General features: G+C 34.7%; 2 protein-coding genes and 1 long non-coding RNA gene across 4 annotated transcripts; all 3 read right to left on the bottom strand.

The window, feature by feature from the left end:
- Positions 1-1785: 1785 nt before the first annotated feature.
- Positions 1786-3390, bottom strand: LOC114316293 (bidirectional sugar transporter SWEET3-like). The gene is made up of 6 exons (XM_028265945.2): positions 3354-3390; positions 3229-3265; positions 2901-3123; positions 2483-2644; positions 2080-2193; positions 1786-1959 (listed from the first exon to the last, which is right to left on the bottom strand). Exons 1-6 carry the CDS (start codon positions 3388-3390, stop codon positions 1786-1788), a joined length of 747 nt encoding a protein of 248 aa, XP_028121746.2.
- A 5736-nt stretch (positions 3391-9126) lies between these two features.
- On the bottom strand, positions 9127-9868 carry LOC145797116 (uncharacterized). Its single transcript, XR_014338205.1, has 4 exons — positions 9739-9868; positions 9567-9623; positions 9386-9440; positions 9127-9259 (listed from the first exon to the last, which is right to left on the bottom strand). It is a non-coding gene; the product is annotated as an uncharacterized LOC145797116 (long non-coding RNA).
- A 1503-nt stretch (positions 9869-11371) lies between these two features.
- SIGE (sigma factor E) lies at positions 11372-19908 on the bottom strand. 2 transcript variants are annotated; one of them, XM_028262092.2, is made up of 6 exons: positions 19497-19908; positions 17489-18256; positions 17212-17358; positions 16128-16364; positions 15386-15649; positions 11372-11919 (listed from the first exon to the last, which is right to left on the bottom strand). In XM_028262092.2, exons 2-6 carry the CDS (start codon positions 18194-18196, stop codon positions 11722-11724), a joined length of 1554 nt encoding a protein of 517 aa, XP_028117893.2. In that variant the 5' UTR covers positions 18197-18256; positions 19497-19908; the 3' UTR covers positions 11372-11721. The 2 variants fall into 2 exon arrangements, with proteins under 2 accessions (XP_028117893.2, XP_028118472.2); XM_028262671.2 differs by having other exon boundaries at positions 15354-15649; positions 19497-19639.
- Between the last annotated feature and the right edge of the window lie 5030 nt (positions 19909-24938).

Below are 24938 nucleotides of genomic sequence, written 5' to 3'. Positions count from 1 at the left end.
GTGTACACTGTAAAACACAAAACTGATGATTCCATAGAATGGTACAAACAAGACTGGTTGTTAAGGGTTTCACTTAGACTTATTGGGTAGATTACCAGGAGACATTTGCACCGGTGGCTAAGATGAACTCTGTGAGAATACTACTCTCTCTTGCAGTAAATTTGGGTTGGTCGCTTCATCAGTTTGATGTGAAGAATGCCCTCCTTCATGGAGACCTAGCATAAGAGGTCTATACAGATAGTCCCCCTAGTTTTGCAGATGTTAAGTCAAAAGGTAAAGTATGTAGGCTCTGGAAATTAGTTTGTGTGCTAAAACAATCTCCTAGGGCTTGGTTTGAAAGGTTTGCTCAAGTTATGATGAGATATGGGTTCAAGCAAAGTCAAGTTGATCACACCTTATTTGTGAAACACTCCTCACATGGTAAAATCACAGCTCTTATTGTTTATGTTGATGATATTGTTTTGACAGGGGATGATGTTGAGGAGATCCCTTGGTTGAAGCAATACTTAGCTAAGGAGTTTGAAATCAAAGACTTAGGTACGTTGAAGTATTTCTTGGGCATTGAAGTAGCTAGGTCCAAGGATGGTATTTTCATATGTCAGAGAAAGTATGTACTTGACTTGCTAAAGGAAACTAGTATGCTTGGAGGTAAACCATGTGATACACCTCTAAAACTAGGCTAGAAATTGAGAATCAAAAGGGAGAGCCAGTGGACTGGGGGAGATATTAGAGACTAGTGGGTAAGCTTATATACTTACCTCACTCACGTCCAAACATTGCCATTGTAGTGAGCATGGTTAGCCAGTTTACACATGCTTCTAGAACTTCTCACTTAGAGGTCATTATGAGAATCCTGAGGTACCTGAAGTCTTTTCCTGGAAAGGATCTCTATTTCTCAAAACATGGACATCTCGGTGTGGGGACATTTACTGATACGGATTGGGCTGGATCAGTTACTGGCAGACGGTCAACTTCTAGATATTGCACATTTGTTAAAGGCAACCTAGTCGCATGGCAAAGTAGGAAATAGAATGTGGTTGCTAGATCTAGTCCTGAGGTTGAATTCAGGGCTATGGCTCAAAGTGTAGGTGAGTTATTATGGGTTCGACTATTGTTGGAAGACTTGGGGATCCATCAGACCAATTCCATGAGGTTGTACTATGACAACAAGGCGGCAATCATCATAGCTCATAATCTAGTTCAACATGACAGAACCAAGCATGTGGAGATTGATACACACTTCATCAAGGAAAACCTCCTAGTGGCACCATATGTACTCTATTTGTGATGACTAGGGGACCAACTAGTAGATGTTCTCACCAAAGGAATAGTGAGCAAACCATTTTATAACATTCTCAACAAGCTGGGCATGAGAAATATCTTCGCACCAGCTTGAGGGAGAGTGTTAGAATAAGAAATTATATTCACATATTTTATTCTGATTTGATGTAATAGGCTACAATGAGCTGGCCCATAATTCATGCCTTATGGCACTCCTATAATTATGCTTTATTCTGAATATAAAAAGGGATGAGGTTTCACTCATTCCCTAACTCTTTCTCTTTTCTAAAATCTTTAGTTATAGCTTTTTCCTTTTCAATACTAAAGAAATAGTCTTTTTGTGGAGTGGTTTGGTCAATTCGTTGCCATAGTTACCCTACCAAGTTAGTGTTAATTCGATCGTGATGGTTGATAAACAGAGTCCCAATAGAAACCCAAACTACATGTAGGGCACAAACGACAATAAAAGAAAAGATCCCAATAGAAACTAATGCAAACAATTCTTCAAATCTTGCCATTAGTATCTTCAGTAGTCACGAGCTGCAATTGCTGCTTGGTTTTCTCACTGTTCTTCTCTATATTCCATTTGGCTGGTTCGTTTATAATTGCCATTTTCTTGTACTTGAAGTAAAGCACAAGCTGAACAATGCCTAAAGGGCTGCCAACCAGTTTGGGAGACTGCAAATTAAATATGTTCAAATTAAAGTCAAAAAATCAAATCTTGAAGTAATATGAAACTAACTATTTTAACTCCTATGTGTTATGACAAAATTAAGGTTTAATTATCACACAACCCACGAGTAAAAGATCATGGCTCAGTAGTCTATAGGCCATCCATAGCAAACTTGCTAGGAATGAGAAAAATGATAAGTAGAATGGCATAAATTCAACGCTCTTTGTTCGTATTACTTGCTTTGGCCGATCATATTAATGTGTTAATAACAATGAAAACTTCTATCGGCCGATCCTTTGCTATAAAACATAAATAAATAAATGAATAAATAAATAAAGTAAATAAAAAAGTGGTTAAAGATAGAGCGAGCTTGCATGCAAATTTGACATCTCATGCATGCACGTATTATAATATACATGACAAGCTTATGACTAAATATAACTGTTTTGCATGTTGCCAAAATAGGACGTCATTTACATTTGAAAAAAGACAAGTATGAACATGATGGTGGAAATTAGAGAAACTCACCACAACTACCAGAGGAGAATCGTACATTACTACAGAGGCTACGAGTCCAATAGTCCCAACAAATACCTTGCGATTGTGGTGATCACGGAATGCAAAAGTTGAAATTGTTGGCGTGATGCAGAAAATTAGGATAACAGGTATTGTTATCATTGTAACCTTCTTCTGCGCCATTTTGATGTAAATGTTGATATCCTTTTCATAGAAATATGTGCAAAGTAACCAATTATCTTTCAACAACAAAGAACTTAATATTTATATGTATAAATGTCTATCCAAATGCAAACTAGTGCATGCATTTTTATCGTTGTAAATCCATTTAAACACACATATTCAAATAATAAACAAATGAAAATTCTCAAGCGTGCAATCATGTTCTGATGTTCTAGAGAAATGATAAAGTAATAGAGAAGTAGCTTGCCTTTCCTATAGTTGAAGCAAACCAAAAATATATGAGAATGGAGGAGAGCTCAAGAAGAAGGCCTAAGCTATTAATGGTGATCAAAGGGAAATTTTCCCAACTGTAGCTTACAATAGGCAAGCCATACCAAGTGTAAAGGAAACAATTCAACAGTACAATGATATATGGAACACAAGAATACTCCTCGGTGCTTTTCTTTTTTATGACCCTCGAAAAAGTTAATCTGGGAAGAGCAAAAAATATATGATTAGTGTTAAATTATCACAGTTAAATGGTTCAAAGTAGAATGAAATAGTATAGAATAACCAGTGCAGTAGAACTTGATTACATGGGTGCAGTGTAAAGCAACATAGAAGCTACATTCCCTACAAGAAACACCATGAAGCTTTGGTAGTTAGGAATTAAATATTTAGCCATGAATCTCAAGGAATATACAAAGTGCCATACAAGTACCCATTACTCCGACTGCTGGACGAAGCCTATCTCCCATGCTTTTTCTCCAAGAAATGGATTTGATTAGAACAAATTAAGTATTAGATGTACTATTAGGAAACCTTTGGGTATGGTATAAATAATGTGGAGATGGATAGGAAGTGAATAATATAAAATTGAAAGGAGAGAAATAAAGTGCTATCTACGTATTGATGAATTTGCGGAAGAAAATAAGTTGGCCCTAATGTTGGGTACTTGTTCGAATTTGTTTAATGCAATTGTGCACCATCTAAATCTAGTTAGGTTTTGAAAATAAGCAATAGGAATACAAGAAAAATTTATTTGCTGTCATGGTTCTCTTGTGAGTGGAATATGTCATAAGACTTTCACTATCCACTTGATGTAAATCTTTGAGATTTGCTCAAGGTCTTGTTTCTAACCCCAAAACTGATACGAATGCTGACGAAATAAATGAATAAGTTCACCGGTATCAATCAACACATTAGCAATAGAATTGAACAACAAAAAGTTACCTCTTATAACCAAGGGTGTTGGCAATTGATCTACGGTGGTAACATCATACACACGTCCTGTGGGTCTCTGCTCTACCTATTCACCCCTCAGAGCATAGGTCTGCTACATTAATTGAGCCGAAGAGGCTCCTTGATTGGCCCTTGAGGTCTGTGCTGAATGGATAGGTTGATGGCTCTGTGTCTATCTCGAACCAGACGCACTAGATGTGCCACATGCCTGAGGGTAAAACATCCTTAAGTGCCCTGACTGGCCAACTGCCCTCTTCCCTAACTCTGGCTCTGAGGATGAACCGACGGCGGTGCAGACTATTGCCCCCTCCTCTCTGCGGGCAAATTGAAGACTTGTGGCCTAACTGACCACACTTGAAACAAGTGATTCGACCCTAACTACCACTTCCTGAACCAAAACTCGGTACAGGAAAAGTGAATCTAAACTGTGCTGCCTAGGATCGTTGTGGCATGGAACCCCTCCGCCATTTGTTGTCTCGAGTCTCCCCTTGAACCTTCTAACTCCTTTACCTAGAGCCCCTCATCCGTTCCTCCTCTGCTTGGATCACTATATCTAGGTGAGTTGACGCCTCCACAAGGTAACCCTAATCCCTAATCATAGACCAGGCCACCTTGAAAAGGAGCCCGGTCCTCAACCTCTTCTCAAACTTGACGCAACGGCGTTTCTTTGATGCCAAAAGTTCCGATGTAAATTTAGAGAGGCTAGTAAAAGTAGCCTAAAACTCACGTACAAGTGTGTTTAGCTGCTTGAGTTTCAACAACTGATCTCTCAACTTCTCTCTAGCAGTAGGACACAAAAACTTATCCTGGAAGGCATTAACAAAGGCCTCCCAATGCACCCTCGCGCATACTTCCACCATTGACTAGCATCTCCATTCAACTGGAAGGATGCCAAGGTCACCCTCAAACCATTGTCCTCGATGCCAAGCATCTTGAACGTTTTCAACATCTGCTCAAGCCACCCATCTGCCTTCAGTGGTTCTTTCAGATCTCCCAAAAACTCATCTGGATTCAATCGGAAGAACTTCCTCTTCAGAAAAGACGGCCCTGTCTCAGCAACATAGGCCTGTACTTGACTCTCAACTTTGAGAATGTCCATGGATTCTCGCAAGGCTCCAGCCATTTCACCGGCCAAAGTGCCCATAGCTTGCTAACCTGCTGGTTTGCCCACGTTGGCCTGACCAACTCCTTCCTCTTGTGCTGGAATATCATCTAGTAACGGCACCTCCTGCCGCCTAGGCCTACCACATCTACCACCACCATGTCTACATCGTGACATCCTAATAAAGGTGACACAACAAAATAACACATCTACAAATGTACCAAAGCTAATTCACTAACGTCTTAATACAGTGGACAACAAATAATTCACTCCACATAAGCACCTAATCACGTTAACACATATGAAATTCCTTTCTAGATAATGATCGTCCCGCGACATTGCTAGAGTTCTAGTTAGAAATAGTAGTGATCAAGTACTCTTCAAACAGGACTTCCAGAAACTCGTAGACCCAATCAATATCTTAGAAATTAAATCTCATACTCGTTTTGTCACATAAGCATGTTATCACATAGCATACCAAGTCTACTTCTAATATCATCTAGCGAGATAACCAATTGTGGTAAAAACCACATCCCACAATCCCAAGTATTCAAACTCGGTAGCTCTGATACCAAGTTGTAACGCCCCCCAAAAAAATAACAATAGCCCATCTCATAATATTCCTTACAAATGATTAATAATTTTATATTCTATTTATAATCTTAATTATACAAAAGATAACATATGTGTGTATACATTCATAAATCCTAGATTCTGAATTTATAGCATATGACATAGATACATGAATTAAAATAAAAGTAAAATCAAATAATTATATGCCCTAATAGCTACATCTTTCCGAGTCGATACTTGGGTATATCAAAATGAGTTTAACTCTATACAATTAAAGCCCAAGGCTTGTACTAAAATAATTACATCAAATAACAAAATGAAGCCCTTGGCTCCAAATACTCCCAAGCTATATCCTTGGTGGAGGCATATCATCAGTGCCTGGAAGTTGTTTTCCACATTGGGTGAGGGGAAGCCCGGTAGAGATACTTTAATACAATATATGAATTTTAACGAAGTCATAAGATGAATGCATATACATGCCATTTGTTAGACATTTCACATTTCCATCTCAAAACCATGCAATGTCAGATTATATATTAATTCATGAAAGTAACCTTTTATATCAGAAAACATGGCAGTGGATACAAAATACTGGGAATATCTAGGTACATGTCTGCCAGTAGGCTATACAAGTATTACCAAAGCCATTTTACGGGTGTAACGCCCTGAAATAAATACAACCTACTCATCTCATAATAACCAATAAATAACAACATAAAGGAAATGATACGCTTTCATTAATCAAAGTTTGATATACAAAAGGTGATGCATGCAATACACATTCATAAATGGTATATCCTGAATCTATAGCATATATTACAAGATTGAGAAAGAAATGAAAGCTAAACATATAATCATATGCCCTAAAGGCTTACAACTTTTCAAGACTATACTTGGTTACATCAAAGTGGATTTAAATCCAATACATATAAAGCCCTAGGCTTGTACAAAATAATAACAAGTAAACAAAATAAAGCCTTTGCTCCAATCCTCCCAAGCTACTGCCTTGGCGAAGGCATCTCCTCAGCACTTGAAAATGGTTTTCCCATATAGGGTGAGCCAAAACTTAGTAGAAATAATCCAACACAATATATGAATCTTAACAAAGATATAAGGTTTTATGCACATGTAGTGCCCATATCAAAATGTTTTACATTATCTTTCCAAAAGCAATGCCATGCTCAGTCTATATCACAATTCTCAAGTCATGCTCTTTATAATAGAAAATAAGAAGGAAAGTCTAAAACCAGTACAACCTTTCACGGATATTTCGTCTACGGAAAACCGTCAAACGGCACCCATGTAAACGTAGTTTATACAAGCACTACTATTGCCATTTTACGGATATTTCATCCGCGAGAATCGACACCCATGTATACGCGCGTTTTTCGAGACTTTCACTTTAGACACACAGGCCAACTTAATTTGGTGATACACACCTCTTTCCAACATTCACCCATTTTTTCTCAAATTCATATACATTTGCATTATACTAAATGAGTAACAATGTTCAATGCACATGGATGAGAAATTAGTTTCAATTCATCTAATCCTCATGCAATTTCTACAACAATCATAGCTATCCTCCACCGATAATCCAAAATAGATATTTCTAAACAGATATAAAATCTCCAATGCAGATAACTTTCCAAAATTCAAGATGTGAGTGATAATACGTATCCAACTCTATCATCCATATCAATATCTATCCAATTTCAAATTTCAACATCAATGCCATTTATTTATACAAAACAAATATTTGAGACATTTAGGGCAAAACCCCATTTTCTTCCAAAATCCAATCTAAGTACCAAATCAACAATTTTACCACAACTTAACCTCATTTCCAATCTCACAACCATTTTCAATACATCTATTTGAAAATCTCTCTTTTGATTTTAAGCTAAAATCCTAGGTTTGTTTAAAATCCTCCAAAATCACAAGATTGTTTTATAAAAACAAATAGTTAAGTTAAAAATCATAAAAGAATGTAGATAATCCTTACCTCGAAGTTAGAAGACCAAGGAGAGAGTGATAACACTTCCACAACGTCGAAACCCAACTCTATTCGGATGAAAACGAAACTCTAGGTGAGCTCTACCTTTTTTCTCAGAGGAAGGAGGGTAAAGAAATCAATGGATCCAAGTGTTTTAGAAGAGAAAATGTGAGCTTTAGAGAGAGAGAGAGAGAGAGAGAGAGTTTCAACTTAGGGTTTTTAGAAAGTTTAGAGAGAGAAAGAGAGATATGAAAAAGTGATGTAAAAAGTGATTTTTACGGACTGATATACGCACAGGCCGTTCGAGTGTAAAAAGTGACGCTCGAGCATCTAGACACAAAAATAGTTACTGGTCGAGTGTAAGAAGTGTCGCTCAAGCGTAGAATACACTCTCCTACTAGTTTTAAAAACAGATACCTACCGCTTGAGCTCAAGAAGAGTCGCTCGAGCGCGTAACCGCTCGAGTGTAGAAAACACTCTCCCAGTAGTTTTATAGACCTGCAAAAGTACTGAGAGTTCACAAAGGCCACTCGAGCGCAAGAAGTGATGCTCGAGCGTAGAAGCAAAATTCTGGACAACAAGGTTTTTGAAAAACAAGCCACCAACCTATTCTAAATGCAACCAACACAACCTAAAAGCCAAACTCAAAGAGGTATAAGGGGAAACAAGACATAAATGACTATACAAGGCAATGAAACCCGAATCCAAAACATCAAGTGGTTTAGGTCCAAAACATAATTGTTATAACTGGTACTAACCAGAAGGATCGACAACTAACCGCACGGGTTTCTAGACTTTTACCAAGGACACACAAGCCAACATAATAACCACAACTACATCCCCTAACCAGATTCACCAAGGTATTCACTCCTTGTTTTCTCAAAAAAATACATTTTCAATGCTTAAGTATGAAATGATGCTCAATGCAAGTTGTATGAGTAATTAGTTTCAATTATCCTAATCCTCATGCAATTTGTATAACAATTAAAGCTATCCTCAACCGATAGTCCAAAACAGATATTTATATGCAATAGATAATTTTCAACAAAAAATTAATCTTATCTTTTTTCAAAATTAGAGTGATCTTACATATCCAACTCCATCATCATCATCAACATCAACATCAATATCAACGTATTCATTGATCAATTCTTACAAAACCTAACATCATTTCCATTCTATTTCATAGGGGTGAGCATGGTCCGGAATGGTTTAAATTTGGGTAAATCTAGGACTAATCCGTTATATACGGTTCCTGAAAAATTAGAACCAATCCAATCCGTTTAAATCGTGGAACCAATCTGAACAAATCCGTTTAAACACGGATTAGATCAGTTTAGGATCACAGATTCATATAATTAAATAACAAAAAAAATATAGAATATTTTAATTTCTAAAAAAAAGAAATCCATTGAAAAAAAAAATCAACAAAGATGAGATGAACAATCGATTTGAGAGTGTAGAGTTCATTGAATATCTCCGATCTGAGATTAAATCCACCAAACTGGTATGAAATCTACAAAAAAATAATAGAGTGTTAGAGATAAACAACTCGCCGAGAGAGAGAGAGAGAGAGAGAGAGGAAGTTTATTGAGTTTGAGATGAAATCCACAAATAGAGAGAGAGAGAGAGCTCAGAGAAAGAGCTCACGGAGAGATAGAGAAAGAGACCAAGCTGCGATCTGAGCTCACCGATCTGATTTGAGATGGATTATCTGAGATTAAATCACAAGAACAGAAAGAGAACTTAGTTTGCGAAAGAGAAGAGAGAGAGTTGACTGCGTTTGAGAGTGAGAACAAACCAACAAAAATAGTGACTGAGAGAGAGAGAGAGAGCTCACCGAAAGAGAGAGAAGCTACGATTTGAGCTCACCGATCTGATCTAAGATGGATTATCTGAGATGAAATCATAAGAATAGAGAGAGAACTTAGTTTGACAAAGAGAATAGAGAGAGCTGACTGTGTCTGAGAGTGAGAACAAACCAACAAAAATAGTGACCGCGAGAGAGAGAGAGAGCTCACCAAGAAAGAGAGACAAGTCGCGATCTGAGCTCACCGATCTGATTAGAGATAGATTATCTGAGATGAAATCACAAGAATAAAGAGAGAACTCAATCTGAGAAAGAAAACTGACTGCGTCTAAGAGTAAGAACAAACCAACAAAAACAATGACCGAGAAAGAGAGAGAACTCACCGAGAGAGAGAGAGAAGCAGCGATCTGAGCTCACCGATCTGATCTGAGATGGATTATCTAAAATAAAATCACAAGAATAGAGAGAGAACTCAATCTGAGAAAGAGGAGAAAGAGAGAGAGAGAGTATCGAGAGAGAGATGAGAGTATGAGAGATAGTGAGTGGCGTGTGATATGTTGAATTAAAGTCTAGCTTTTATATGAAACAAGAAATGATATTATGTAAGAGGGTATATATTATAAATATAGTCTATTTGTATACGGTCTGGATCGGTTCTAATCCGGAACCGATAAGTGGCCTACAAATTTTTAAATTTCTAATCTGGAATTGAACCATGAATTCAAAAAACCAATCCAAACCTACCTGATTGGACTAAATCGGATCGAATTACGGATTACAGATTATACGAATTCCTTGCTCAGTCCTACTATTTCACAAACCAATACCCATGATATCAGAACAAAACTTCATTTATTTTCAAAATCAATTTTAAGTAAAGAAATCCACCATTTTAACATATCTCAACCAATAACACATCCCTACAACCTTTCCCAAGAACTCATTTGAAAATCCCTCTTATATGTTTCAAACCAAACCCTAGATTTAACCCAAAATTCCCAAATCACTTGATTCTTCCAATGGACAAATAACTAAGGTAAAAATCATACCAAAGGTTGAAGAAATCCCTACCTCAAGAATAAAAGACAAGAAAGAGTAAGGGTTGAAGTTTGGAAGATTCGAAAACGATAACTTCTCCGATTAAAATGAGGCCTTTGCCGTGCTTTGCCTTTTTCTCCAAAGGGCTAGGGCAAAGAAATCAATAGATTGAGAGTATTTGGGGCTTGAATACAAGAACTAGAGAGAAAGAGAGAGAGTGTGAAGATCTAGGGTTTTTGAAATGTTTAGAGAGGGAGGAATGAAAAAGTGACTTAGAAAACCCTTTTCTCAAACTGATATGCATGCAGACCGCTCGAGCGATCACAATACTGCTTGAGCGCCAGACATAATAAGTGACACCGCTCGAACGACCAAAAATACCGCTCGAACCCATAATAAGCCCCTCCCAGAAGTTCAGACTTGCAAAATACCGCTCGAGCGCAAGAGAGACCACTTGAGCAAAGATATCTCACTTCCAGAAGTTTTGCAGACTATAAAAGACCGATCGAGCTCAAGAAAGACCACTCGAGCAAACAGGCAAAAATCTGGACAATAACTCTTTTAAAAAACTAACTGAGAACATGTTTCAAACACAACCATTACTCCAAAATAGCCAATCTCAACTAGCAACAAGATGAAAATGAAAATGAAATGAATAATAGTTAAGGACATGAATTCCCAGATCTAAGAGCATGAAATAGGTCAGGTCAAAACCGAAACTGTTATAGAACCCCTTAACCACTAGATTACCTGTACAAATTTCTACTTCAGTTAGTCATCGAGTGCATGTGTAGAAAATGGAAAATTTCAAGTCTGCTGTTTTCTCCCCACTTTTCCAGTTTGAGTGCTGTCATTGTGATTAGGATCCAAGAAAACAAAAAGATGCATAAAAGAGAAAATTGATACCAATGATAACAAATATACAACCGAACAATTGATGTAAGCACAATTTTGAATACCATTTCTGAACGTTTCACAGGAACAAAAGACAAGCACTTGTTTGCATTTTTGTTAAACATAAGTTGTACAAAGAAGCATCTCGTATTACATGCACCACTTTCATAAAGTGAAGTATTGAAGATTTACTGTATACACTATAGTTGTACAAAACATGTAAGGAAGGGAAGAAAAGGGCCATATTTACTTGGTGATTTATAACCTCGAGTCCCCAGTATATATATATAGTACATGGTATGTTTTTTCTGTGCATGTAGTTAAGAAGCTATGATCATTAGTATACAACAATGGCACATCACCTGTGATGATCTGGAGGAGGAGAGGGTTATATATAGATAAGAAAAGCAAACAAAGTATTTTTTATTTTTTTCTTAGAAAACATAATGACGAAGATAATCTACTCGAGCTGGATGCTTGAGCTTCATCAAAGCTTTCACTTCATGTTTCCGGACCATTTCTCTTGAAATATTCAAGTTTCCTGCAATCTCTCCCAATGTTCTATCACCTTTTCCATCAAGGCCATATCTCTGTCTGATAACCAGGCTTTCCTTGGGCTTCAGAGAATCAAGCTGGGAGATCCAGAAACAGTTCATCAATTGAATTATCCATCAAAATTGAATTCACAATAAAAAGGGAGACGACTATTTAAAGTGCTTTTGACATACATGAAAGGTACTTAATGTGAATACAACAATATCCCTTTTAATCCTGTGATTCAGCGTGCCATTCCAAGTTAAATAGATATATCCAAGGCCGGCTTAAGTCTTCACAAGGTCTAAAGCAAAATTTTATTGCGAGGCTTTTTATATTTTAAACTTAAATGTAACTAATATTTATTATTTTTAGTAAATTATATATCATGTAAAAATCATGTCTCTTCCATTCTCATGAATAAAATTTGGAAGTTATTTAAAATATTTAGCTATGAAAAAAAAATAATTTAAAAATGCCAAAAGTTATCAAATAAATAAAACTTATAAATTCAAAGCGAAAACTAAGAACACTTTGTAACCAATTTTAAATTGGTGGGGGTCTCTTTTAAAGTGATTCTTAAGATTATACATTATAAGCTTTTTAAAGTTTATGGAGCTCTTTTCAATGTGAACCTTTATTTATAAATAATAAAAATAAAAAAATAAAGTGAAACAAGAAATAAGAAAAAAAGTGTGCATATGACAAACATATACAAAACCGATGGATGTTTTTACCAAAATTTTAAAACTTGTATTATGCTCATGGGAGTATATTCTTTTTCTTTTTTCTTGTGTTGATTTTGTGGAGGCGTTCAACAAAGTAGACTTAATGAGAAAAAATTGAAGTGTCATACATGAAAATTTTGGGGCCTTTTTTGCAATTGAGGCCTGAAGCCATTGCTTCAATTGCTATAGGCTTGAGCCGGCCCTGCAGATATCCCAAACAGGACCTGTGAAGATGTAATTTTGGTATTTTGTTTTTGGGTTAAGGGTACGTTTGTTTTTTTGTCATCTTTTATCCATTAAGGTTGTTTTCTATTTGGGTTTTGTTAAGCACACATTATACTTAAAAGGTTAGTACAATAGTATTGTTTTCTCTCCAATCTCACATGGTATCATAGCAAGGCTGGTCGGAACTTGTAATCGCCGGCATTGCAAGTCGTCGTTGAAGCCTCCTTCATCGATAGTTAGTATTGCACCCTCTCAAGCTGTCATCGCGAATCATAGTTGTGAACCTCTGTTAAACTTCTGCCTCTACATAGCCCATTGTGAACCTCTGTCTTAGCCCATCGGCAGAAGTTTCTTTCTCTTTTATAAACAATCACCAAAAGTTCTCTCTCTTTGCAGCAATCGCAGCCCATCATTGGTCACTTGTATGCTCAGTCTTCTCTTGACAACAATTGCAGCCCACTTTCTTCACAACATATCACCTATCCGAAAGTTGTTGGTCCGATAGAAAACCCTAAGCCTTGTTATCTTCTCTAGAAGTTGTAAATTGTCGACACTCTAGCTAAAAAGCACAGGCACGGACACAACACAACGATTTTGAAAAAATTAGGATATAGGTACAGGGAATATATTTTTATTTCCTGTGTATATAAATATAAATTTAGAACACGGAGATATAAATGACATCAATGTATATGTAGGTGTTTTGTTTTCCATTTTTCCCCTATTGTTTTTATATATTTTATTTTGACCCCAAATCAACTTTCTTAAATAATAAAAAGAATACCACAGAGGTGTCTTGAGGTGTATCCAAACACAAGACATAGGACATTTGTGTTTGTAAAATCTCCCCCACATTTCTTACAAATAAATAGTAATTAAAAAAATTGACAGGCCACGTGGACACATTTCCATGGCAGCAGTGATTTAGACCTCCTCAAATTTCAACCCCCACCACCCCACATACACGTAGCAGGTGGTAATTGGAAGAGAAGAAAAAAAAGAAAAAGAAAAAGAAAAAGTGACTAATCAAAAAAGAAAGGGGGTCAAAGAGGGTGGGGGAAAGAGAGTCCCAATCTTTATTCTTTCCATGGCGTCTGTGTCCCCGATATGTGTTGGACAATGACACGACACCCATTTTTAAGTTTCCTTACTTCCTAGCCCTTTGATCTCTGGCTTTCTCAGATATTATTTCACTGGTCTTTTTTGTGTACTTCATTGCATCTTGAAGTTCCATGCCATTGGAAAATTCTTTACCGTGCAACTCTCTCTCTCTCTCTCTCACGCGAGGCAATCGGCTAAATTTCTCTCTTTTCCTTACCAGCAACTTCAGACCTGATTAGCTTTTTGACATTGTGGATATAAAAAACAGAGCATTCAATTTACTGTGTGGTCAGGTCATGGGGAAGCCAAGCCCTGCTTTACTCAGGATGAGTGTAGTTTTTGTCATCAAAAGGGACATTGAAAGAATACATACCCTAAACTTACAAATCCGAAAGGGCATACTTCACTTGCTTTACCCCATAGTTGCCTTTACTGTCTTCTTCCTCATTTTGCCAGTAGTTCATGCTCTCTAGCAGCTCTTCGCACACCTACTTCCCACAACATCTAACCTTCCACAGTGCAGTTAATTGAGATATGGCCCATGCTCACATCGTTTTCTGTGGCTTAGTCTCATACGTCTGCTATAAATACTACGTATTCAAGTTCGCATGTTTCTTATTCTACAAGTATCTCTCCTATGAGTGTTGCTTTTATTGGTTCTTCCCTTTTGGCTTCCTACTCCGCTTTGTCCACTCCTAATGTTTTCCATTAGTTTATAATCTACTAGTCAACTCTTTGATTCAGGTTTTGATGTTCTTTTTTACTCTTCTTCTGGTTGATTTGTTCAAGATCGGATCAGATGTCCAAGAAGCTAATTGAGATTGACTGTAAGACTCTCGACTTACATGTGTTGGAAAGCGTGCATATTTCTGTGGAGTCTCATTCAGTAGCTATGTCTTCCTTTTGTTTAGCTCAAAATTTGAGTTTGTTTTATCTTTGGCATACTAGGTTAGGCCATTTTTCCAATGAACGATTGAAAGGATTAGTTCAATCGAATGCCTTAGGTAAAGTGTTATTTAGTGATAATTCTCGATGCAGTGAATATAAATTTAACGAAAGTACTTCTACATACCAAAAAAAAAAAAAAAAGGACTTCTACTTATACTTCTTCTCCTTTTGCTATATCCATACTGATGTGTGGAGTCATTTCCCTGTTGCTACTAAAGTTGGTTCTATGTATTATGTTTCCTACATTGATATGATTATAGTCGATTTGGTTGGGTATATCAAGTTCTTTCTCATGTCTCAAGATGCAATTCTACTAGCTTCTAATTCTATGTGCCTTTGCAAATTGGGTGCCCACTTTACTAATCAATTTTTCTAAGAAAGAGGTGCCAGACAATCATAGTTTAGCGATTTGTCTTCCAGCTTCTTCATGATTTCATGCCGTGGCGAACAAATAAAAAAATAAAAATTACTCCTTAGCTACTAAAAGTATGCAAACAGTCAACTACTAAAGAAAGAATGCAATAAAATACCCGAGGCAAGAATCAAGAAGACAGATGTTTACCACATCATCGAGCGCAAGCCTAAGAAGCGCAGGTTGTCGCCGCTTATCACCTCCAACACCATCAATATCAGTAAGCCCATTAATGAGCTCTTCTTGTGTTGTTTTGTTCCTAGCATGGAGAGAGGAGACAGGTTTTGATGCCCTCATCACTTCGTGATACCTCTCAGGAGAGATTCCAACTTTCTCTATGATCTCTACTTCTGTTGGTAATCTTTGAAGCTCAAACACTAACTCTAGCTTGGCTCGTTGTATTTCTACTCTAACCTGCACAAAGAATAGCAATGAAGTTCTTACATGTCTCTGTTCATTGAAGGCATCCAATTACATACACCCTGACAATGACTTAGTCTCCAAACATTGAAATAGAAATAATGGATTTAACCCAAAAATGGATTAATGCAATTAGGATGAAGGATTCAATTAGCACCTCCCAAACAACACATGCATTCCCCCCTTCATACAAAAAGGAAAATTTTTAAAAAATATATACTTACATTTTTTGATACCTCTAACATTTTTTGACAAACTTTCCTAGCCGAATCAAGCAAATAATAGAATTCCCAACTCAAAAATGTACCAGATAATTAGTATCACAAAAAGCAAGGCATCAATTTTCAGGTCGAGAAAAGGATTTTGTCATTGGTGCTTACCTTAAAAGAAGCACATAGGGATTTATGTCAATCAACATACTACTGTAAAATAATAACAAAGAAAAAAAGTCAAGATTACTAAGTAAACATACCGACTCAAGGCCAAAGGACACTCGCGTAAAGCTTGAGAGTGTCATGGATCGTATGATGGCGTGCCTAATCCAAAACAAACCATAGGTAGAGAGCCGGAACCTCCTTTTTGGTTCAAAGCGGTCAATTGCTGTTATAAGACCCTTCACTCCTGCTTGACAGAGGTCTTGAAATTTAGGGCCATTTGCCAACTCTTGAAAGTATTTGTTTATCACAAACAAAACAAGGCGGAGATTGTGCTGCAACAACATTTAAGACTATCTATTAATATTAACTTCACATATATATACCACAAAACCTTGATGAACACAACATATGATATGATTACAATTGGCTTTCAGTGAATAAGCTGAAATTAACCACTATTGATGGTAAATGGGACCAAGATGAAATTGATGGACTATTGGATCCTAACATTAACACATGCACAGCCACAGGCACAAATGTTCCAGAATACTAATTTGTACAGTATATCTGAGGCCACATGGAACAACTTTACCAATTCATTGGAAAATACCCAGTTTTGCCAGTTTAGGTTGATTTGGATTGAGTTTCCATCATCACGTCACACAGGGCATATATTTTTTTTGCATAACAATGTGAAGGAAAATTGACTGTAATATATCATTATATCAATCTAACAAATCTGTATATACTAAAAAGTACTCTCTATTGTTGAAAGATCTGATGTAAATGCTGTTTGGCTGAATATAAGAACTTTATCAAAGTAGGAACAAAAAGGGTTTTCTGTTTTAACAAATTTTTAACAAGTTAATACTAGGCAGGTGTAGGTGATTAAAACTAGACCCATAAGAATTGCAGAAAAACTCATGACATTTGTATAACATAATGTGATGTTGGGAACCATCAACAGTACCACATTTGCATTCAACACGAAACACTAAACACGTTGAAGCATAATATCTAAATACTGCATTAATGCTTCTCTTTCTCTCTCTCTCTCTCTCTCTCTCTCTCTTCTTCTTTATCCTCCCTCAGTTTGATAGGCTTAAACACCAGCTTAATGTTAAAGAAACCGTCGGTACTAATTCAGTTTGTATTGAAAAAAATGAAAAGCATAGCTACCTTAATCAGCTTGCTTCTGGCAGCTCGACCAACCTCTAAGTGCTTTCTTACTTGAACTACAGTCATATTTGTTGCCTCTGCCAATTCACTATCAGTCGGTTTTCGCTCCAAATCTTGATGCAAGTTCACCTTGACTTGAAGCAGTGCCTTAATAAAATCAAGCATGAGTTAGCGTCTTTCACTAAACAAAGTCCACAATCATACTAACTAAAGAAAAAGCACAACCATATTCCCAATACTAACAAAGGTGGAGGTTGTTCTTATTCTTAAAACTCACCTTCATAGGCTGCATCAACTTGAATAGCCATGAATGTTCAGAAGAAGGCAGAACTGGTGGTATCTTCATCTTCTTCCAGTCCAAGCTGACCAAGTCGGATGAAACTGAATACTCCCTAACAAGCTTATTGATTATATCTTCTTCATTCTCAGAGTCTTTCCTCTTCTGAATTGAAGAGACCATTTCATCATCCTTGCACTTCCTCAATGCAATCCTCTTATTAAAACTCAATCGTTTTGGCTTCTTATGCCTATTCCTTACTACATTATTAATAATTTTGTTCTCTGCTTTGTCCTCACCTTCCCCAATCTTCCCTCTCTGCCGCCTCCCTCTTCTTATTGCACGTTTTGTATCTTCCACGTCAGAGGTATCAGTAGTGGGACTAAGTTTATATATGTTTTCAAGTTTGGCAGCAGCTTCATTGTAATCCACTTCCAAAATACACGGTGAGACCTCATCGGTAGAGAGAGCTTTCACTCGTTTTGAAGAATTTCTAGCCACTCTTAGTCTTTTCTGGTTCTCTTTAGGTGTCTCAACAGGAATCAATATTGGCTCATCAGGTGCGACCAAAGCCCCTGTGTTCTCAGTTTTATTAACTTTAAATGCCAAAATTAATGGTTTTTTTAATGGAGATTGGTAAGATGAAAGTGCTGCACTCAATCCCAGTGGAGTCCTCGAAGCTGAGCTAGAAACAGTTACAACTCCCATGCCCAAGTTATCTAAACAAAGAGTTATCAGAGGAATGAGAAATTTCTAGCCACACAAGTCCTGCAAAAGGAGAAGGTATGCATAGTTTTGGTCATAATCAAACCAAAGAAGCTTCATTTCTTTCACCCAACAATAAAATCTTGAAAATTATTGATGTGCTATTCAAGGAGGATAATTTCACCATACACAGATTATAACACGCTAAACACTTCAAGTATTTGCCTAACAAGAGATGAAAAAGAATTCAACGACGCCACTCCTCTCCTCTAATCTCAGACATAACTAGTACATATCAAAAAACAGTAAAAAACATCATCACAGTCATACTCTGGCCAAAAACACGTTGCATGATTAAGCTATTTAAGATCATTTTCCACATCTGATTCCGCTCAAACCAAACAAATAACAAGATAATTATAATTAAATTGCTTGGAGAACCTCATAAGGAAACTCGTCAATTCATTCCATCCATTTTAATTTATATACTTTTTTCGGGAAGAAGAGAGGAGGGATAGTACTGCAATTGCATTCATCCATCTATTCTATTACATAATATAATTATATGAGCGGTGTGAACTCCGTCACACTATTTTTTGTACCAATATTGCCCCCACAAATAATAGATTCGGTTTCACATACCTCAGGCAAACATGGAAACTAAATTTTGCATCTACTATGCAACTCAAAACAACTATTTCAATTTTCAGATTTTAAATTCAATCATTCTATTCACAACCTTATTTTGCTGGAAGAAACATGCCACCACTTCTAGTTACAAGTTTGAATGCATTTTCAACCATTACAATAAATCACTAATCAAATACCTTCAGAATTGCTTTGTACTTGGGATGTTTATATGCCATGAAACAAACATTAGGGACAATAACCATCACAATAATTCAATCGCTTTAAAAACCAGATCAACACAATCCAATCCTCAAACCACTAATGACTCTCTAAATTGACCAACAAACCACAGATAATTCAATTGCTTTCATCATCTGTTCATCCAATAGCCAACAATTTCAGTTTTTGCCCTCATAGTGTTAACACTGTTTTGGTTGGCAAATTTAGAATAAAATAAATGAATATATTTTATTTAATTTAACATCATTTTTTCTTTTTTCTTTTCGAATTCCAAACCAAACACAACATACATGACTTCTAAATTGAATAGATAGTCCTAAATTATTCAAAACAAAAAGACAATGGAAATTTTGATGCATAGCTTGGAAAATGTCCAGAAAAAGAACACCAAAACACATCACAAACCATAGAAATTGCAGAGAAACATCATTACCTGTTGAAATAGCACAAACTTCGACGCAAGTCGCAGAACAAGGATTTTCTCGACTGAGGAGAGAGAAAGAGAAAGACAACTTCAAATACAACTCAAATTTATAATAAATATTCGAATTATGGAGTCCACAAGCCTTTTTTTCCCATATAGAAAATCGACGGCCAGAAGTACAGGTCCAGTTTAACCGACGGTTGTGAAAGCGCACACGTAGGTAGGAATGAAGTGAAGGGTGTGACGTGGCCAGTGGCAGAACGGAGAACAATATAAGTACAAGGTATTGCGTGGCGGGTTTAGAGTGGGTGTTGAGATATCATGTGAGGAATTATGGATGATCCTTGTGACACGTGGGTGGCTGTTATTGGAAGCCCGATGTTCTAACACCTCAGTGAACTGAACTGGCTCGAGAGTCGACACCCAATTCGTTTGGTGGTCTGGGGTTACTTACGTTGAAGTATTGCAGCCATTTAAAACATATTTATTTCTAAATATATTTTTTCTTTTTTCATATTTTCTTTTTTTTTTTTAAAAAAAAGAAGAAATTTTGTATAATTTTTAATAAAACATAACGTTACTTTTAGTGACGTGTGTGGTGCGGTTCAATTGGTTTGAGAGTATAATTATAAATTAAATTGTAAATAATAGATTGACAAATAATTAAATTACAATTTGAGATGGTTTCAATTTACTAGTTGATTGACAAATCTTTTTAAACAATTATCAAATATTTACATAATATATAATATTTTTCATATATATAACACAAATTAATTTTACATAATATTTTTCATATATATAATTATTAATTTGTAACAAATTTCACATCTTAAATCTTTTTTACGCTCATTTTTACTTTAATATTGCATTAGAGTTTTAAAAAAATATATGTATTAATTATAGTACAGTGGAACAGTTTTGAAGGTGGATTATAAATTTCAAAAAGTGAATTAGGCGGTCGTAACAGATTGTGATATTTTACACAGCCCTAAATACCTTATTATCATTTCATTTTAAAATAATAAAATACTCATATTTTAAAATCATAATTAAAAAGAAAAAAAGAAAAAGAAGTAAGATAAATAATAAACAATACCTTTGCTATGCACAATTAAAAATAAATATTTATTGAGAATAATTTTTTCTTAGAATTGCTCATGGAAGATGAAATTTAATTTTTAGATTTAAAAGTGACTTACACTAAATAATAAATTTAGAGAAAATTTCATTTAAGTAGATGTTTGAAAAACATTTTTAAATTAGTGACAAACTTTACAAAAAAAATTAAAAAATAAAATTTTAAAGTTTTTCATGATTTGGTAATTAATTTTTGAAAAATTCACTGATATACAATTTACCTATAAATTTATTTAAAAACTTAGACGGAGATAAATTTATAATTATTAAATAAACAAAAACAAAAATTATTATGCATATATGTAAATTGAATATAATTATAAACTTATGGCCCCGTTTGGTAGAGCTGTAAGAAAGTGATTATAGATTATAGCTTAATAGATTATAACTTATAACTATGAATATAAACTGTTAACCTGTTTGGTGCAGCAGTGGGATTATGGATTTAAGCAGCAGAGTAGTGTTTGGTTGATAAGCTATAAAATAGTTTTTTATTGTATAATTATCCTTTTTGCCCTTCTATGATATAAAAATGATAATTTTGTCAATTTTTTTCAATTTTAATTTAAAAAAATTATTTCATTAATAAAGTTAATATAATTAATTTTAATTAGTATCAATTAATATAGAAATTGATATATTTGATAAAAATGTAATGCAAGTATTATTGTAACAATTTTTTTTCATTATAAATTAATTAGTATCAATTAATACTAAAATTATTAATTAGTATGAATTAATGGCTTTATTAGTCTCAATTAATACTAAAATTATTAATTAGTATCAATTAATATTAATAATTAATTTTTATTAGTATCAATTAATATTCATAATCAACAATTGCTATTAATTAGTATCAATTAATAATTAATTCATTACAAAAATATAATTAGTATCAATTAATATTAATAATCAACAATTGTTATAATCTGTTCAGTTTTAATTAAAAAAATATATTTCATTAATAAAAGTTAATATAATTAGTATTAATTAGTATCAATTAATATAAAAATTGATACAATAAAAATGTAATGGTTGATATTAATTATTAATTAGTATCAATTAATATTAATAATCAACAATTGTTATTAACAAATAATGCCAATTAATATTGATACCAATATAAAAATTGTTAATTTTTTTAATTTATTAATCAGTACCAATTAAAATTTGCTCATTCTCCTCTTCGTCCGTACGTCACCGGTGACAAAACGACGACGACGAAACGACGGACTAGAGACAATGGTTAGTGTTTCAGATCAAGGAGCTAAGGTTTCATCGCCTCTGGTTCGTGCAAGAGAGAGAGAGAGAGAGAGAAAAGAGATCGCGATTGTGATGGGGCAGATCGCGATCGCGGTGGCGCTAGGGTTTTCTCTGGTTCGTGCAAGAGAGAGAGAGAGAGAGACAAAAGAGATCGCGATTGTGATGGGGCAGATCGCGATCGCGGTGGCGCTAGGGTTTTCTCTGGTTCGTGCAAGAGAGAGAGAGAGAGAGACAAAAGAGATCACGACGAAGCAGATCGCAATCGCGATCGCAATGGGGCAAATCGAGATCACGACGGCGCTAGGGTGTCCATTCAATCGCTAGAGAGAGAGAGAGAAGAAAGGTCGCGACGGAGCAGATATGGATGTTGTGTTATGTTGACCCCTCGTCATCGCTCCTTCCGTCGTCGGAAATTGCTTTTGTCCACTGGAAATCGCCTCTCTCCTTTTGTGAGAGGGAGAAAATGAGTATGTTTTATTTATATACCTGGTTCACTTGTAATTACTTCAAAGTTTGAAGAACATTTAAGTCTTTCACATGCAGCTTGCCGCTTAAGCTGAAAAATAAGCACCCTTTCCCCCACTTAACCAAAAAGCTCATTTTCCATTTATAAAAAGCTATAATCTACACCCATTAAGCTACACCAAACACTCCAAAATCACTTATTTTAAGCTATAAGTGGATTTAAGTTGAAAATAAGCTGTGCCAAACAGGCACTATGTAGCAGTTCGTACTTCTTGGTATAACAAAATTATATTTGACTATTTGATTATCATAATTGAGAACCTTCTTAGTCAATATTTAAGCATTGGTTGAGGTATTATCATAATAGCTGGGCGAGATTGGATCAAAAACTCCAAATTCGAATAATTGTTCATGAGTAGGTTTCACTCTTTTATTATTTTCTCTGTTCAGAATCTAATCTTTAAAATGTCACTTTTGGGCAAATCTATCTCATTTTTCACTCTCTCTTCTCTCTCTCTTTCCTCCATTTTAAAAAATCCTAAACTTTTAAGCTTGGATTTCATTTACATTCACTAAAAATCTCACCGTAGTTTCATATACCAAAACATAAAACACGGCGAAAGCTTTCTTTTAATTTGAGCGGATTGTGTTTTCGTCAAAATTAAATTTTTGGATTTTCTTCTCTTCTTGCTTGAGGTAGGGATTTCTTTATTCATTTTTAATACCTCGTTATAGATAGATATGTGGTAATTTTTATCGCATTAAAAGCATGTTGTGTTATTGGATTTTGGAAAGGCATGAAGGGGGTTTATGGTTTTGAATTTTTAGAGTTAAATAATCATGTTTAGGGTTGATTTGGTAAATTGGGAGGTAGTTAATCACGTTTACGTTGATAGTGGTAAAAAATCATAATTTGTAATTAATAGTTTGATAAAACGAAAGGAATTAAGGTTGAGTAATTATTGGGTTATGTGTTTATATTAATGAATTAGAGTTTTAGTTGTTGAAAAGAAATTAATCGGGTATTGTGATTGTTTGGTTAATATTATGTTATGTTGAGTTGTGGTGGTGTATTCACTACTTGGGATCTTAACAATTAAAAAGGGGTTTTGGCCAATGGTTGTAAAAGTTGGAGATTTGAAAGAACGGATTTGGTTTTAAAAATAAAACGACGTTTGTAATTATTTTGTGAAATGAAATGGAAAACGGAAAGTGAGTAGAAAAAAATAGTTGTTTTGAAATGATTTCATTAAAAACGCTAATGACTTGAAATGGTGGAGTCGGTTGTAAATCTGAGTTACAAGAGCTATGTATGTAATTGTTAAAGGTTTTATCTTTAATCATCGATGAATGATGACATTATTATTATTATTAAGTAGAATATATGTACATGTTATATTTATAAAATATTAATAAATATAATCTAGAATATTGCGATATAGATTGAGAGTCTTTTTCCCACCGAGTGAGGTTGGTAAAACGTGGTGTCTTAACATATGGTACCTCTTGCGTCCGGTATAGTGTGAATTGAGAATTATGTTGGGAATTATGGCTAATCCTTGTGACACGAGGGTGGCTGTTATTGGAAGCCTGATGTTCTAACACCTTAGTGAACTGAGCCGACTCGAGAGTCGAGACCCGATTCGTTTGGTGGTCTGGGGTTACTTACGTTTCCGTATTGCAGCCATTTAAAACATATTTATATACAAATATATTTTTTCATTTTTCATAAAAAAAATTTAAAAAGAAGAAATTGTGTATAATTTTTAATAATATGTGTTACCTAAAAGCACGGTGCGATTCGAATAGTTTAAAAATAAAATTATATGTCAAATCATAAATGATGAATTAACAAATAATTAAATTACAATTTGAAATAGTTTCAATTTGTTAAATGATTGAAGAATGCTTTTAAATACTTATCAAGTATTTACATAATATATAAAACAAATTTGAATAATATTTTTCATATATAACACAAATTAATTTTACGTAATATTTTTCACAGATATAATTATTAATTTGTAATATCTTTCACATTTCAAATATCTTTCACACTCATTTTTACTTTAATATTTCATTAGAGTTTAAAAAAAATATATGTATTAACTATAGCGAAACGGAATAATTTTAAAGGCAGACTATAAATTTCAAGGTTTAATCAGTGATTAGCAGATTGGGAGGTTATGACAGATTGAACGGTATTTTACACCGTCCTCAATACCTTATTTTCATTTCATTTTAAAATAATAAAATACTCATATTTTAAAATCATAATTTAAAAATAAAAAATGAGATAAACATATTAGTTACTAACAATACTTGTAATATGCAGAGTGAAAAATAAATATTTATTAAGAATAATTTTTTTTATTTTTAAATTGCCTATGGAAGACCAAATTTAATTTTTAGATTTACACTTAAAATGACTTACACTAAACAGTACATTTAGGGAAAATTTCATTTAAGTAGATGTTCAAAAAAATATTTTAAATTAGTGATAAACTTTACAAAAAATTATAAAGTAAAATTAAAAAGTTTTTCATGATTTGGTAATTAATTTTTGAAAAATTTACTTCTATG

The sequence above is a fragment of the Camellia sinensis genome, chromosome 1, assembly GCF_055761805.1.
Source record: "Camellia sinensis isolate YWXY chromosome 1, ASM5576180v1, whole genome shotgun sequence".
In the NCBI taxonomy this organism is placed as follows: domain Eukaryota; kingdom Viridiplantae; phylum Streptophyta; class Magnoliopsida; order Ericales; family Theaceae; genus Camellia; species Camellia sinensis.
Note: the sequence above shows the minus strand (reverse complement) of the source record. Positions and strands in the feature narration are given on the sequence as shown.